The sequence below is a fragment of the Cololabis saira genome, chromosome 8 (genome assembly GCF_033807715.1).
Source record: "Cololabis saira isolate AMF1-May2022 chromosome 8, fColSai1.1, whole genome shotgun sequence".
NCBI classification, from domain to species: domain Eukaryota; kingdom Metazoa; phylum Chordata; class Actinopteri; order Beloniformes; family Belonidae; genus Cololabis; species Cololabis saira.
Window position 1 is genome coordinate 28,386,300 of NC_084594.1, and position 18,011 is coordinate 28,404,310.

The window sequence follows — 18,011 nt, forward strand, 5'->3', positions numbered from 1 at the left end:
ACATTGATGATGACTGCTTTCTCTAAACACAAAGCAAACTCTTGAAAGGCAAAGTGGATAAACACCTTTTTGGAGGCCTACACTGACCTCACATCCCACATAAGATGTGTATCCCAAAGAAAAGTGTCTGATATGTTAATTTATGTTTGGTGGATAAAGGTGAGATAGTGAGGCAGGCCAACACAAGGCTTTTCATTTTCACATTTCACATGTCTGCTTGAAGGATTTGCCACAGCAGTGCAGCTCAGAGAGGCACAGCCCCATAATCCCTCCCCGAACAACTGGAACAACAGAGGATTTAAGGGTCGGAGCAGTAATGGGACGTGATTGTCTGCGTGTGCCTGTGTGTGTGTGTGTGTGTGTGTGTGTGTGTGTGTGTGTGTGTGTGTGTGTGTGTGTGTGTGTGTGTGTGTGTGTGTGTGTGTGTGTTGCGTGTTTACAGCTGCCTGTGCTCTGAGGCAGTCATTCTATTTAGGAAATCAGCAGCACTCATGCACACTTTAAGATGAAAGTAAACATGGAGCACGAGCAAAAAGACAACGGCCTTTAACATTGTAAATAAATGCTTTTACAAATCTTGTGGCACCTAGAGTCTGTGGTACACACTGCTTTACAACTTATGTGTTTTTCTGCTGAAACACATCTGAAACTGAAAGTCCAAATTAAAGTGTCAAAGAGTTTCCTCTCCTGACACACAAACACACCAAACACTACAAAACAACCCTGGCACTTGTTCATCACTACTATTACCTGAAGTCTCTGCACAGCGATATCCAAGGAATGGGAACACCTTTTTTTTCGTTTGTTTAAAGGGGACCTATTGTGAAAAACACGTTTTCTCTTGTTTTAACATATATAAAGTGGTCTCCCCTCAGCCTGCCAACTCAGAGAAGGAGGAAAGCAACCAAATTCTGTAGTGTCTGTACAGCCACCCGGATGATCCATCCAGTGTGATGTGGCTTCTACGAGCCGTTCAGATTCTGCTCCCGTCGTTACGTAACGACGGGCGCGATTTACATCGGTTGGCCTCCGAAGCGTGAAACCACGCACACAACTAACTCTGGCTGGAACAACAACAACTACTCCGCCGGCCGGAGCTTCCGACATTTCCGTAGCGGTGTATCGCGTCATTCAGGCAGCCAATCAGCACAGTACCTCATTATCATAGCCCCGCCCACTCAGAATCCCACATAGATAATGAGGTTAGAGAATGGGAAGATAGAGACATGGTTTAGAGCCTGAATTTCTAATTTATTTAGCAAAAACAATCAAAAGCTTGTTTTTAAGACATTCAAGGCCTGTTTAAAATAGGTATTAGATGCCATAATAGGTCCCCTTTAAATTTATCACATTAATTTCCAACACTCACGTTTTTTTAAATTATTGTGACGACGTTCACGTATATCTTAACACAATACCACTTATCTGACCAGTCAAAGCAGTCACCACCTTATGACATGTTTACTTTATATGCAAATGTAACACCTCCTACGTCTCTTTTTTTGATTTTGTAATAACTTAGGGTAAGAATTCATCATTAACTTTCACCAAAGATCATCAAAATTCATCACAACCCTTTAAATAAGTCCAAAAACACATCTCGTCTTTCCACCTTTCACACACTCACTCTCCTCAGAACCCCGGACTGCGCTTGTTTAACTTTTATCTACACCATACATGCACCTGTGCATCTCGTACCAGGCGACAACTCACATGGAGCAGGGACACTCCCTAGCGTAAAACCATAGACAAAGAGCTGGACGAACCCTAATATCACAACAGGTTTCTGAGGAGTGAATCTGAAGCCCCTACAGTTACATTGATTCTGATTAAATCTGTCAACTCATCCTCGAAGTCGAAGTGACATCTGAAATGAGGACTGCCAGAGCTTCAGTCAAGGTCCACTGGAGCTTCTGTGGCTATCAGTCACAACCCAGGAGGCTGGGACTAGCCAAGGGCCAGCTAGGAGACTCAAGCCCCTTTCACACAGCCAGTTCGAGGCGGGAACGTTGCGCCTTTAAGCCGCCTCGCTGTTCTGTGTGAAAGTCACGGAGGCGGAATGGGGGGGCCAAGTGGCCCCACCAATAAGCCGGCAGCGGAGGTAGTCACAGAGCCGTCACAGAGACGAAACGGGGTCTGTGTGAATGACACAGCCGGCATGCCGCTGACATGACGGTCGGACTGACGCTGTCGTCACGCCTCTGATTGCGGAACGCCGGCATGCTGTGTGAATTTACAGACGGGAGCGGCGTTATGCCGGCGTTGTATGGTTCTGTGTGAACCAACAAAGGCGGCGTATTGGCAGGACTTCTTTACACCAATATTGCGGAATCTCTGTGTGAAAGGGGCTTAGGTTGAAGCAACATTCCCAAGCCTGGAAGCGAAGGCTGCCTACCAAGCGCTTTGTTGACTAGAAAAGTATTACATCATGTACGCATAGACCATTTACCAGTACTTTAGGTATACAGAAGTTGTCTTCATGAGCACAGCTTACTTACAATGTATTACAAAACTAATTGTTCACATATCCTAAAATATATGCTAATTGAATGTTAGTGGAAGGTTTTATTTTGTACAATACGTTCTGTTAGGCACTTGTAATTATTCTTGATAAATGTTTTAATGTTCCTCATGTTGCACCTCTCCACTCTACTGTCGCTGATGTAGCATCTTTGTCATCCAGGTGACGGTTATTCTTAAAGATTAACATTTTTCATCAGGTCAAATTGGAAAAACCAACGTCATACGTAAGAGGAAGCCTCCGGATTATGTAACTTATGATTTATGTGACCAAAACAACTTGTGAAACAATTTACAGTGGACAAAAGAGTTTAACAACCCACTGGAGTCAGATTTGCATGTGACTTGAACAGTTTATAAGTTAGAAACTTCTCAGCAGTCACTTTGAACTGATGAAGTCGAGAAAAGGGAAATTCAATTGATTGAATTGAGGCATTTGAGAGGGATACTTTTACGTTTTTATGACAGTCAGTAGCTTGATTATGATGTCAAGTTTTGCATTTTTACTATTAGGAGTGGTTTAAAGACCCCCATTATCTCATAAAGGCATTAAGACCTTTGTGGGCTAAACTCGGCTCTAAAAATGTGTGGCTGGTCACAGTTAGTTCAGAAATGTCTCTAAAATCAGCAGAAAACACTGACTGAACATTTTACAGACAAAACAGAGACTAGATATCCCACTAAAATGACTTTAGGAACGATTGCTGGTGAGTTTTATGAAATGAGTTCTCAGATTAATCTCATAGCTCTGAGACTTTTCCACTTAAGCTGTGTTTTTAACTTTTTGTCTTCAATTGTTGTTGAAACCATGACAGGTTCAGTTTCTCACAGAAAATATCATAGTTATTTGTGATTTGTCATAGCGGAAGCTGAAAGCATAGTTGAACAGACATCATGACTGACTCAGACTAAGCGAGTCAATGTATTGTACTCAAGTAAACAAATGTGTTTTTTGTTTTTTATCTCACTGTTCTGTCGGGAACACCGTGAAACGGGAAGTCAACAGCGTGTGTGCGTGTGTTGAAGGTCTTTAAGACCAATTACTTAAAGAAAAAACATGCCGAGACAGTGACTAACTGATTCTTGGTTTTCCATGACTTGTTATAGATGCTGTAATCCAGATGTGGATTGCTGCACCTCAATACACCCATCTATACACCGGGTGAAAAACATGAGTTGTTCATGTATGATTGCTGTGCTATGGTGGGCGAGTCTGGACACCGTCTGGACACTGTTGCTGTAAACCAGCATATGATCACAAGAGCTGTAAGTGAAAAACCATTTCACATCATCCTGCTAAGAAAATACTCTCCAGGAGGCAGTTTATAACCAATATACAGTATACCTGCAGAGAACATGCACCAATAAATGCATTCAAAAGCTCGATCACCTCTGAAACATTTTCTTTTCTTTTCTTTTCTTTTGAGAGCAAGAGAGAGATTAAACTAAGATTAACCTGAACTAGTATAACAGGAGGAAAAGAGTGTGGGAGGCTCAGAGTGGCTCATCATGAAGCACACAATATCATCTGTAACACACGAGATCTTGTGATAAATAGACAGAAGCCGGATTAATTCTGAAATATATAGGGATAAAATGTCTGCTCAGATTTAACCAAATACAGGAAAGATGATTGGATGGGGTCTCTGAGAACATGGAAAATGACCTAAAATGCTCTTTTGAAGCAAGCATGTTAACTAGATCAAGAGTCGTTTAAGTTGTTTAAGATAAAAATGAAAGCACAAAAAAAACAAAAAAAAGCCAAAGACAGCTGCAGTAGAGGTTAGGCAAAGCGTCAAAGGAGTAAATCTTTTCTCTGGAGATATCATCCATGAGTCCAACACTTTCATCAGGTCTACCTATCACAGTATTCTTGACAAAATATAAAAATGATCATTTTATTAATGGTTAATCTAATATAACCACTGACGTCACATCCTTGGAAAGAGGGTCTGAATATAGAAAGTTGTAATTCCTAAACTCTTTCTCCACTTTTTATGTGAACAGTTTTTAAACTCATATTCATTATATAAATAAAGTGTAAGCATAGAAATATTTCCGGACCAAACTATAGATATTGTGGAAATGTGTTCAGAGATTTCCGGCAATGGGCTTCCACTGCTTTTACAAATCTTGCTGCAGAAAGGAACACATATGATTTGTTTATTATTTCCAGCTTAATTGTATTTCCTTTCTAATCTGTACATAAAGGAAAAGAGCTTTTGGAAGCCTTCAAACATTTAATAAAATATTTATATGTCCTGATACTTTTATGTGCTGTTACACACTGAATCAGCAGAACAGCACCAAAACTGTGCATTAATAGAAAAACTGAACCAAAAGATAATTAAAGGCATTTGCCTCTAAAATAAAATTATCATGAATCCCCAGAAGACATAGAAACATGAGAGAATAAACATTATAAAATACTGTCTGTAACATCTTTAGCAAGCCATAAAACCTATAATAAATTATGAACACGTGAAAGTCCTTTTGAACAGCATGTACTCTCTGCTTCTCAATAGAGATAAGTGGCATTACTGGGCAGACAAACTACATACCTCTACCTCTGACAGAGCAGCACCCACATTTGCGGAGTAGTTTTATGAACAGCTGCTGACACCCACAGCCTCGCTGGTGGTGACCCCCCCTCATGGTGATGTGCTTTGGCTGCTAGATCCAACGCAGTCAGGAGCAGGCATAGTGCTGGACATGCACGCACAAGCACACACAAACACACACTATTCCTCTGGTAATCCTCGGGGAAGATGTGTGGAAAAGCATGCAGTGAGCTTCATAGTTATATTCCAAAATTGAGCAGAAACAGCCATGGGAGGAATGCCATTCCTATTCCATGATCTGATAAAAAAAAACAGCAGGAAAAGCAGGTCCTGGCTTCAACTCAAGAGCCTCCCAGTGTGGTGGGGTAGTGGACAAAGATTATGAAGGGGACCAGGAGTGAGTGAGGGAGTGACGGAGAGATGGGGAAGGGGAGGGGCTGGATGGTAGCTTACAGGCTGCTCTGCCAGCATCTGTTTCCCACTTGCTCCTCTCATTGCTGTCATCACACCACCATAATTAAGCTTCTCCTGTAAATGTTAACTCTTTGGTTGCAGTACCTTTAGAGCTGCCAATACCTGAGTAATGATGGTCAGATTTTTCTAATAAATTGGCAAAAATTGCCTGGCAATATCTGCAGATGAACTGGTCCGGAGTTTCTTCTGGTAAAGACTGAAATCAAACTTTGGAAAGACAGTAATGATTTCCAAGAATGCATCTGGACGGCTTTGGCTACCACTTTTCGTTTCGTACCATCTTGAGGTTGACATTTGTGGGTTTCAGTGATTTTTTTTTTTTTTTTTTTTTTCCTCCAGCAAATTATGTTTGGATTGCTTTACATACTAAATTAATACATGCAGAAATCCTTAGATAACTTTATTTGTTGTATGCATTGGGGAAGGGTTTGTCAGAGAACCATCTTTATGTTGACATCTAACGTTATTTTGTAAATCCAGGAGTACTACTCTGTCCCCAAAATTGCTTTTGCCTACGCCTTTTCCGTAATAATTAATGACCCGGGAGAAGCAGACAGAAGTCTGTAATCGTATTCAAAAACATTTATTGTTATACTGGGTGAAATGGTCCTTCCATCCTGAGAGTAGCCAGTGAATAATGTGTTCAGAAAAAATGAAAGAAAAAAATCCGACCTCTCTGACAGCTTTAATCCTGTAAAAACTCTGACCAATCTGTTTTTTGCGCACCGAATGAAACGGATTGGTCAGAGGACCAGAGGATTGGCAGGGGGGAAAGAACCAATCAGATGCCTTCATTTTAAGTCCCGCCCACGCCCCCCTCTGTCCCATGCGCGCACTCGTCACATCGAAAATCTTGCCGGAAAACTTCACATACTCGAGTCACGTTTGCTGAAGAATGGCAGAGAAAACGAGAAAACGCAGCCAAAAATACCACCTCCCCAGTATGGGGGTCCATGGGGATGCGGGTGCGGGTGGCGGTGCGCTGCGGTGCCGTGCAGGCTCTGTTGCCACGACTACGCCGTAGGGTACGGCGTAGCCTACGGCGTAGGGTACGCGGCGACGCGCACCATTCTGCGTTGGTGTAACGCCGAACCATAAATCAGCCTTCAGTGTGTGCTCTGTGTGCTGTTCTGAACTTCTCTGTTGTGCTCATTTTGCTGGGACGTTGGGTGCCTCCGCCGAGACACAACTTTTGCGGTATGCATTCATTGTTGTGTCTAAAAATGATGCCCAATCAGAAACGGTACAGATATTATGTGATATTTTTTTGTATTTTTATATAGTTTTGTTGAAAATGTGCTGTCAAAAATGTCCTGGAAAACTCGACTCCTGCAAACGCGCGTTCCCCAAAGTTTGTGGGGCATGGCTTTGGACGGAGCGCTGACGGGAGGGGGAGGAGGGGGCGGGGCTTAGAGGAGGCGCCACTTTCAAATCTTGCTAGCTCTCTAACATTACTGACTATACCTTTAAATGAGAATCTTTACACCAAATTAAGTGATAAAGCCATTTCAAGTTTTATAGGTTAGCTACGAAAGCAACAAGATTCCAACCACTGTCTTCTTCAAGTCCTGTTATGATTCTGTGATTGCACTTTGCAGATGTTGCAGTTTATTAACGCATATCTCTGCTGTTGCTGTTTTCTTTTCCTGTGTGCCAGCTTCCTCTGTCAGTTCCTCATCAAAGTCCAGGGTGGGAACTGTAGCACATGCACTGGGACCCTAAGCAAGCTTGAGTCCAGTCACAGGTGTGCACTCAAAAGTAATTTGACTCCCACTTGCACTGTCTCCAAGACCAGCTTTGAGAAATCCCATTTACAGTAGTATGATTTAAAGAGATTGTGTGTTTACATCTATTTTAAGACTGTTTTTAACTGCACTGTCACTATAATTAGATTTTTTTTAACATCTTGTCAAACTACTGACTGAGCTTGTCAACAGGAAGGACCAAAGCAGACTCTACTTCTTGCTGAAGCTTAGATGTTTCATTTTTTTCCAGCAAGATGTGCATTGGTACGCGAGTAATAGAAAGTAAATTTTATTTTCAGTCATCTATTTTGGCAGCACAATAATTATTATTCAGTTAAAATGAGTTCAAATTGTTTGTTTTGTTTTTTGATCATGGACATTATCTTACCTGGCCAGTCAGAAATCCCCACTGAATTTACAATTTGTTAAGTGGAACCCAGGGGACTCTGGTGTCACTCTCAGCTCTGACCTTCAGCCGTCATAAATCAGATGTAGCACTATTTAACAGTGTCTGTTTCTGCCACTCCATCACCATCCTTTCCGTACCTACAAATATGCTTGTTGTTGTTTTATTTTTGTTTTGTATTTTTTAATTAAACTCTTTCAATTTGAACCACCGAATTAGGCACTATGGGAAAAAAAAGCTGCAAATATGTTTTCCATTTGAATATGCCACCATCATGTAATGTGTTGTTGAAAAGGTGTTTACCCTTTGATCTGTCCCTTTAAGATCCATCTTCTTTTTTATGTTAGAGATTTGGAAACAATACAGAACTTCCTCCAAGTTCACTTGGACAGGAAAGAAGACTGAACCACACAGACTTCTCTACACAAAGAGTCAGAATTGGCTCTTGCTCCTGTGAAGGCATGTGCTGAGCAGCATACAAGTCTGTGGACACTTTGACTCACTTAGTGCCATTTTCTATATTGTGGTCTGCTGCAGCAAACGCTCTGTCTTACAGAACCACAAACTTACACTTTTAGATTAAAGATTTCCTAACAGTACAACAAGCGGAAAACTCAAACACGAGTGCATGCCATTCACAGAAGGTACAAACTAAGGCTCATTCATACATAACCAACTGTTGATGTGCAGGAAAATCACATCGCAATCCATTTGTTTGAATTTGATTGTGTTTTGGGGTTAGAGTTAAATACACACACACGTACATAGAGAGAGCTATAGTTCTGTATACAAGCAGACAGAAAGGATATACAAATATTTTCCATGCAGGCTGTCCAAAACAAGCCTGGTATATCCTTATGCAAAAGATTACATCTGTAAAATCATCAAAATGCTTTCGTAACCATGACGTTAAGCTTTTGATATGTCTCTTGATATGATGATCTCTCTCAGTTGAGCATCGCTGATCTCTCCAGAGTGTAGGATTATTGTATGGGCATGCATGTGTATGTGAGCTTCCACATACCTAATTAGCGAGTAACTGATTATCAGTACAAGATAATACATGATGTGCTTTTGCTTCTGGTGTTGCTTTTGGTACTCACTCTATTTTTTTCACTTTTACTCTTTACTCACTTTCTTTTGGTAAAAGTTTATAACATTTTGCCACTGGTGACATAAAAGGTGCACACAGTGGTAAGTTACTCTAAATCTACAACTTTGCAATCACAGTCACTGCATTACCTTTGTATCCTGCACCAATATTGGATTTCCATAGACACTTGAATGGTGCCCTGATGTCCTGAGTGTTCGTATCTGATTTCTTCTTGCTGGTCTCTGAAACCTTATGCACAAAACAGACATGTGAGATAGGAGCAGATAATCAAAATTTGTATTCGTTTGTGCAATAAGTTTAAGTGTATAGGTAATCCTTAACAGAACAGAGGAGGTTATTTAGTGAATTATATGTCACTGTCACTGTTTCACTGTTTCACTGTTTCCTCTCCTTTCCTATGTATGTTTCAGTTTAAGTTGTGTCTTGTCTTATCTGTGGAATGTCTATTAAGGTGGTAAACTGATTATAAAACTGCACTGCATCAAAGAGAGAGAGGGAGAAATGTAATCCTAAAAGACGTTATGTTAAAGAACAAGGAGATTTATTGTGCCCATATAATAATTTCTAATCTATCCACAATAGTAGCAGCAAAATGTGAAACAGAGCTTTCAGTTTTTGTGAGAGTTCAGAGACAGCTGGAAAACCAAGATCAAGGCTGCATGGAGAGAGGCAAGCTAGTTGTCCCAACAGTTGAAGGATGCAATGAAGAGACAAATGCGTAAAACGCTTTGCAAACTCTTAGTACCTGAGGCACCAGAATATGCCTAAGACTCACAGCCTTGGCAACCTGATGAAGAAGATACACAAGCAGAGGAGGAAGCTGTGAAAGAACAACAGAGGAGGTTGAACTACCAGAGAGAAACATATCGAATGTTTGAGGCCAACTGTCAATCAATCATCCATCCATTCATTTTCTACACCCGCTTGATCCTTTGCAGGGTCCCGGGGGTCTGCTGGAGCCTATCTCAGCTCATTACAGGTGAGAGGCAGGAGTTACACCCTGGACTGGTCGCCAGTCGATCACAGGCCCATACATACAGACAGACAACCAGACACACTCACACTCACACCTTTGGGCAATTTAGATTAATCAGTTAACCTACTATGCATGTTTTTGGACAGTGGGAGGAAGCCGGAGTAGCCGGAGGGAACCCACGCAAGCACGGGGAGAACATGCAAACTACACACAGAAAGACCCCCGCCGGGCCAGGGAGTCAAACTGGGAACTTTCTTGCTGTGAGGCAACAGTGCTAACCACCAAGCCATCGAGCTGCCCTCAATCAATCATAGGGTCGCCACCTTTCAGAAATAGAAATAAGGGACGCCCGGATTTCAGCAGCGCAGGACCCAAAAAAAAGCCCCAAAACTTCTAAACTGAATAAAAATGTGTTTATTTTATATGAAAAAACAAAATGCTTTGATTTAAAGTTTAAAGTGCTTTAATAACATTGAACTTGCATGGCTGTACAGACAGACAACCATACTAGCAACTGAAATATCCTCCTATGCTACGCATGTCCACATCAGCCCAGATGTATAATATAGCCTACAGGTGAAGAATATGGTGTAAAAGTTAATTTATTTCAATAATTCAACTAGAATATGGTGTAAAAGTTAACTTATTTCAATAATTCAACTAGAATATGGTGTAAAAGTTAATTTATTTCAACAATTCAACTAGAATATGGTGTAAAAGTTAACTTATTTCAATAATTCAACTAGAATATGGTGTAAAAGTTAATTTATTTCAATAATTCAACTAGAATATGGTGTAAAAGTTAATTTATTTCAATAATTCAACTAGAATATGGTGTAAAAGTTAATTTATTTCAATAATTCAACTAGAATATGGTGTACAGGTTCATTTATTTCAATAATTCAACTAGAATATGGTGTAAAGGTTCATTTATTTCAATAATTCAACTAGAATATGGTGTAAAGGTTCATTTATTTCAATAATTCAACTAGAATATGGTGTAAAAGTTAATGCAAATACGGTACAAATCGTGTCCCGTATTAGTTCAATACGGGACGCAACATTTTTTTCTCAAATAAAGGACAATTCCGTATTTTACGGGACGGGTGGCAACCCTAATCAATCAATCAATCATATGATAAATAAATGTATTGCTTTATATAAACTCTCCTGACATGGCACAGAAAAATTCAACCCGCCTCAGAGCTTCCATGGATGTGAAATCAAACTATTCAGACCAATACGGCTTTTTAAACCAGGCTGTGAATATATTTATTACTATTTTAAAGTTGGACATTTTAACATGGGAGTCATACAATCGTTTTTGCAGCCACCCTCTAGCGGCCAGTCGAGGAACTGCAATGAATCTTAGTTGCCCATGAGCCTCAACCTGAAAGTTAAATGGTTGGTACTTCATGTATAAACATTTTCAAGTTTTAAACTGATCTCTCTTTTCATGTTTAATTTTAAACTAGAAAGAAAATGGAAACTGATGTTTTCTCACTTTGTGGTCGTCTTTTTTTATGCAATCAAATATGCATCTTTCTATTGGATAAATTATGTTGAATGATTATTAAAACCAGCTTAATAGATTTTCTCTAAATCCAATATTACATTAAATTAAGTCTTTCCAGTAGGATATATTTGTATGATTGATAAAGGTACTCACTTTATCAACGTCATCTCCCAGAAGTTGTTTAGACCTCCCTTGCACTTTCGTTAAAGTCTTCATTTTGTATGGAGTTATTTCCAGGTTCCTTTAGGGTGTTCTGTGCTGCCACATCTTGTTCTTTTTCTTTCTTTCTTTCAAATTGACATTTTTTTTCCTCTTCCCATTCAAGTCCACATGTTTTTTTCTAACTTAATCAGAGGTTAGGAAAAAAAAAGCTTAAAAAAAGGCTTCACAGAAACATTTGGATCATCCTGTCACAGCCCAGCAAAAATGTAAAAGAAGACGACATAGGTTTTGCAGTGACTTTTTAATGCTCTGGTTAGACGAGAAGAACTCGTCAACTGCAGCCGGATGTCTCCTCAGGTCCTTGAAAGGGGGTCAATCTGTCCAGACAAGTCTAGCCATGCCTGCAGACCATTTGTTCAGGCTGTAATCATTCCCAACGATGGTAAAAATGGCCAGGAATTTGAACAAACTCGCTTTGAAATTGTCTTAAGTCACTCCATAGGCAACATTGAGACATTTCAAATCAGGACAAAAATAGATAAAACTCACCTTTGTTCACTTTGCAGGTTTTTGACATCTAATACACATAGCTATTAAGCATAATTGGTCATCACTTCAAACTATTGTGACCTTATAAACATCTGAGAATGGAGCATTTGAATGCTGTCAAAGGTCCCCATCCAGTGGTGAATCTGAGAAATACTAGCACTCCAACTCAGCGGAGAGGAATTAAGTTGCAGAGTTTATCTCCTGGCTTTTGGAATCTGCCTCATCTGTTCGGGGCAAGTTTGTTATATCTGATGAGATTTGACCCTCTTTTCATTAGGCTAATCAGTCAATTAGGTTCCTCTTACTTAAGCAAATTACAGGTATATTTTTTTCATTACATTTGGATTAATTACTTTTAATTTGGGGAATACACAACATGTTTTCTCTTAATTATGTAATACAAAAATGCTGGCATAAAGAAATGGCTATCTAATGATAGAGAATGTGATGCAAGCTCTACATTTATTACTTAATATTTGTATTTCAATCTTTTGCGTTTTCATTTATTTGTGTACATTACTATAATTATTGGTTTGCAATATCAAATGTAACCACGATGGTTAAAATTTTTATTCCCAAAATAAAAAAAAAGGAAGAAAAAAAAAGGATTTGGTAATGACATGGGATTTGAAGAAACTCCCTTTTAATTCAGAAACGGTGGGTAAAATAGGAATAAAATGGTCTGAGCGGGAAGTAATCCTCACTATAAAGCTGTTTTAAGTGGGATGAAGGAAGCAGGCGTATCCTGGAAGACTCCTCCCTTTCGGTTTTCCCTGTGGGGTGGATCTGGGTAAAGTACGCTGGTTTGCAGGCCCAGGACGACTCTGCGGGTGGCTGCACTCAAGTAATATTGGGAGTTTTGAAGGAAATCCGAAGTCATTAAAAGGGAGTGTCAGAGGTGTGACAAAGTGATATAACTACACTTACCGCTGAACAACCATGGTAAGTGTTCATGGTTTATGTTCATACATAGCTTTGTGTGTTAGTTTGCTGGTAGAAACAACTTTATATAATTATAGAAGATGGTATGCTGCATTTGTACCTCAAAACTGCCAGCTCTGTTTATAACTGTGTTTATGAAGTCACATTAGTCTGTGACACAAAAAGGTAGAGGGTTTTCATAGCAGATAACCTAAATGTTTATTAATCCTTAAACAATACTAAGTCAAGTCCTTTTGCATCCGGATCATCAGCATCAGAAACATCTGTCCAACACCTGAAAGTTTTGTTTGTGATGAATGGAGTACACACTACACAAACCACATTGCTTGAGGTTGAAAACAACAAAGCTGTCGCTATTAGCTTAATCAAACATATGCTGGCTTCAGAAAGCTCAGAAAGAGTCAAAGAGTGAATTAAGCAGTGATACATGTGACCAAGGTTATTCTGAGGCTGGCTGTTCTTCATTTAGCCGCGCTGTATGCTCAACAGCGCACTTAATGCTGATCCAGTTACTCAAGAGTAAACACGGAGCTCATGACGCCACAACTATGACACAGACATATCACACTCCTGATCCCCGACTCCTGTTGATGTTTGTTAATAAACAAGCATTCCTTTGAGTTTCTAGTGTGAAACATCTGAACTCTGCTATACAGTAAGTTGTGATCCAATAACTATAACGACTTTATCTATTTCAAAAGAGGAAAAGACCATGCGCCTGACTATGTCTTTGTTGCCTTAGACACTATTCTCCAGTTTTGTCCGACAAGTTTCTATTTGTAATTTTTGTAGATTTAATTATTAGACTGACATCCATTCGGGCTGCTGGGAGATGGCCAGCGCCACAGAGGACCCTCAGCTGGGCTCGGGCCCAGATGACAACGACGACACATCTTCATCAGAAAGGGACGCTGACTCTGACAGCATCCTCTCAGACGACTCCGTGCTTCCAGACTACAAGCAGGAGGCGTCAAATGGGCTGGCGGCATCAACACTGTATGAGGCATGCGCCCGAAATGAACCCGTCTCTCTGCGAAGAGTTCTGGAGGGAGGGGTGACAAAAGAGGAAGTTATGAAGCTGGACCTCAACGGCTGGGTGAGGGTCTAAGTAACAATGATGCGCTACCTTGACATCAGCATGTTATTGATCCTTTTCACCCACTGTTGCAAACAGAATGGCTTGATGGTGGCCTGCTGCAAAGGCTTCTTGGAGATTGTGTATGGGCTTCACAACTGTCCCTTCATAGACATAAATCACCAGGACAACGAGGGCAATACTGCACTGATGATAGCATCTCAAGCTGGTGAGTGATCTAATTAGATGTAGTAACGGTATACTGCATGGACAATAGAAAGAGTAGTTCTTTTTGATCTTTGAACCTTTTTTTTTCTTTTCTGCAGGTCATATCAGCACAGTTATGTATCTTCTAAACTACTACCCTGGTGTAGACACTGAAGTAAAGGACTGTCGGGGGTTCACGGCCCTCATCAAAGCTGCCATGACAGGCCGCAATGAGGTTGTGGCAGCTCTCGTTATGGCTGGTATGTGACCCACGTTACAGTTCTGGCACGATGTATCTATTTTCCTTTTGTTTTTAAGCCCCTGGCTCTTGCAGTCCTGTGTTTCAGCTTGGCTCATAGCTGAACCCGCGTGTCTTTCAGGATCATCTGTCTGCTCTTTAAGCCAGTAAACTCTGATCGCGAGTTAATGAGCTGATGACGTGAGACCAGTTTAAGGGATCCTTCTGAGGACTTTATCGCTATCCAATGATCTCTAGCTTAGTCATCCTGACTGGTCTTAGATCAGCCACTTTCTTATTTTTAGTCTGTATGTTTCCTAAGCTCCATGTGAGCCATAAAACTTTCGCTTTGATACTTCATGTGACAACTGTCATGCCCTTGATAGTTATGCATGCAAACTAGCTGCGTACTAATTAGTTATATTCAGAAGAAGTGGAACGTCAGCATGATATTAATAAAGCACTTTGAGCTTATTTGAACTCCTGATTAAACATTGCATGCCCCTCTGCCTCTCCTCAAGTATGTATACATGTATTGTGCAGGCGGTATTGTCAGTGGTATTGTCAGTCAATCTACATAGACATCATCATAATAACAATAAACAGTTTATTGTGAAACCCAGTCTGGTTATGTCATCACAACTCACCTTTAAATAGACTTAGAGGGTCAGTAAAAAGCTTTGGCAGGTCCATCACTGCAGGAGCCAGAGTGTGTTGAAGCAGGTGGAGAAAGTAATGCTGCATGTCCATGTATGCTTGGCACAATTATTTCAACCTTATCTAACAAAAATCTGTGAAATGCCCACGACCTCTTACCACTATTTTCCGTGGCACCAACACGGAAATGATATAATTCCGTGTGAGCACCACGGATATTGTATTGCCGTCAAAATACTGTTAAAAACATGCTTTTACAAACTGACAGTAACAAACAGTAACTTGCGCGTCAAAAACTCATAACTTAGCCACTATAATAAAGAATAATATATACATAATAATAATGTAATAATCCGTGTATATATCACGACAACGGAGCCCATTGACTTCGCATAGTACAATATCCGTGGTGCTCACACGGAATTATAACATTTCCGTGTTGGTGTCACGGAAAATAGTGGTGAGAGGTCGTGGGCATTTCACAGATTTTTGTGAGATCAGGTTGATTATTTATTTCCATATTTAACACACTTAATTAACCACAACGATAGATCACGATGTAAATGGGTTGGTAAGACTGAGTAGCATGTAAAAACAGTTCTCCATTTTGATGTTTATTTAGACCCAGGAGCAGAATTTTATAGAATAATTTAACATCAGATGATGTGACCGACAAAGGTTTTCAGAGAAAATCATGCTTATTATTAGCTTGTTGATAACATTAAGGTAAGGCACATTTCTTTATTGCTGTGGCTCATGTGTTGGAGGAGCTGTTGATGTAGTGTCAGCCTGTTTATTTGTGTTGAATGTGCCTCTAATGCAGCGTTTCACACTCAGATTATATTAAATTGTTGACAGTACACCACAACAGCGACTGCAGTGATCATAGTGAATGTTGTTTAAGCTGCAAAGGTCATCTGTAAGTTTTATTTCAAGATTTGTATTTCAACGTGTTGGTGGGATTAGTGCGTGGCGTGATAATAGCGTCAGCCTGCAGGACAAATGCCAAAACTGCTTTTGATCCCAGTCCATCCCTGGCTGGTCCTGTGTGTCTTTCAGGGTCATATACCTGCTAGCTAGAATAGATTATTCATTATATATTTTTTCTGGGATTCAGGTTTCTTTTTAAAAGTTTTCCCGCTTGTCAAACTGTTCACCATGAAGCTTATTCGAATCAAAAATTGCATACTCTTCTGTGTTTTTCTTCTCTGTCATATATCTTTTTAGGGGCTGACATACATGCAGTTGACTCTACACGGGGAAAATGTGCTCGAGACTGGGCTCAGAAGACAGGCCGCTATGACACGTTGTGTCGTCTCCGTCGTCTTGCAATACGACCGAAGGCCGAGCAGTTCTGTGAGAGCTACGTCCCCGAATGGCCTGAGCTCAAGGAGAGAGTCTCCAAAGCCACTGCTCAGAGAAGTCCAACAGAAAAAATCACTCTGCGCATCAAAAACACCTTTGGATTCAGATTTCCACGTGATCCCCAGGACAACGGGGTCATGGACCACATGGTACGTATGACCACCAGTCTCCACAGTCCACTCATTTTAACTGGATGTCACCCACTCTGCCCCACGAGCCCCCCAGAGATGGGGAAGAGGCGGCTGGCTGTACCAGAGCTGGTGGAGAAACACCCGCTGAAGGAGCTCGAAGAAAGCTCAGTGTGCCACAGCAATGGCTCGGTGTCCCACATTGTTCCCGCGATCCACTCTGCAGAGACAATTGCTGCAACGTGCTGTCCAGACACTGAGCGACGAGGCAGCATCCTCTCGATAGCTTCCACCAAAGTCGCATCAACACTGGTTTCCCGCGGTATGGCGAGAAGGAACAGCGTGTTTCCCTCTGGATGTATTCCCAAGATCAATGTCGACAGGCCTTCAGAAGCAACACCAAAGAAAGAAAAGAAGAAGAAGAAGAAGAAGGACAAAAGCTTCCTGGAACCACCCAAGTGGAAATACAAGGAGATCAAGGATGAGAAGAAGAGGAAGAAAAAATCTGAGAAAGAGAACGAAGCAAAAGAGAAAAAGAAAGAAAAAGTGAACAAGAAGGACAAAAAATAACACTCAAAAGTTGGCAGCTTTGAGATTTGATTCTTCCTTTTAGAGCAATGAATAATCGTGTATCCTGAAAATATTCATCATATATTGAAACTATGACCTGAAATCCTGATAGCAGACTTTAAAATCCTCAGGAGTTTGAAGCTTTGGTGGTCTGATAAAAAATCTGTAAAAATATTAGACAGAGTCACACACAGAAACATATTCAAGTTTGAATAGCAAAATAATAACTTCCCAAGTTTAATAATTGAATCTCAAATACATGTATAGTGAGAGAAGAGACCTGTAATCTGATCATGCAATGATTGACAGCACTCGACATCTGGCCCATCAGAGGGCTGTGCCTGCAGGCAGGCCCTTGCAGAGCTGCAGAAGGAGAGGAGATGTCGACATGTCGTCCAAAAGACATCACGAGTCAAGCCTGATTTATGGTTCCGCGTTAAATCGACGCAGGGCCTACGCTGCGTTGGTGTAACGCGGAACCATAAATCAGCCTTCAGGAGCGAGCAAGGAGCGGTAAAATGACCAGTTAGTGGTCGTATATTAGCTATAAACTTTAGACAATATATAATATATTGGATAAAGTTTTATATCAGTTTATGTTGTTAAGAAGTCAGCTTTTGAGGAGGCATTACAGAAAAATACTGATCGAAATGAGTGTGTAGCTGATGCATTTGTTGACAGAGGGAACTAAACTTGAATGTAAAGTTTGACATATCAGTCTGTTTGATCCTGAATTATGTTTTCTTAGGACTGTAGTCTGTACATAACAATAATACAACAACAACAACAACAACAACAACAACAAC

At 40.5% G+C, this 18,011-nt stretch overlaps 2 protein-coding genes across 5 annotated transcripts in view; one reads left to right on the top strand and one right to left on the bottom strand.

The window, feature by feature from the left end:
* arhgef25b (Rho guanine nucleotide exchange factor (GEF) 25b) overlaps positions 1 to 5,441 on the bottom strand; it is a 28,675-nt gene extending 23,234 nt beyond the window's left edge. For 2 of the 3 annotated variants that reach the window (XM_061727593.1, XM_061727591.1), the window contains exon 1: positions 5,082 to 5,441. In XM_061727593.1, coding sequence (XP_061583577.1) covers positions 5,082 to 5,175 — 94 coding nt within the window. In that variant the 5' untranslated portion in view covers positions 5,176 to 5,441. The remainder of the gene's footprint in view (positions 1 to 5,081) is intronic. The other variant, XM_061727592.1, reaches the window with a different exon arrangement.
* Positions 5,442 to 12,834: 7,393 nt separating this feature from the next.
* Positions 12,835 to 17,660, top strand: ankrd33ab (ankyrin repeat domain 33Ab). Of its 2 annotated transcripts, none has more exons than XM_061728606.1 (5): positions 12,835 to 12,965; positions 13,758 to 14,061; positions 14,140 to 14,269; positions 14,367 to 14,507; positions 16,370 to 17,660. In XM_061728606.1, the coding sequence occupies exons 2-5, from the start codon at positions 13,798 to 13,800 to the stop codon at positions 17,203 to 17,205; spliced, it is 1,371 nt and encodes a 456-aa protein (XP_061584590.1). In that variant the 5' UTR covers positions 12,835 to 12,965; positions 13,758 to 13,797; the 3' UTR covers positions 17,206 to 17,660. The 2 variants fall into 2 exon arrangements, with proteins under 2 accessions (XP_061584590.1, XP_061584589.1); XM_061728605.1 differs by lacking the exon at positions 12,835 to 12,965 and adding an exon at positions 13,563 to 13,620.
* Positions 17,661 to 18,011: the final 351 nt, after the last annotated feature.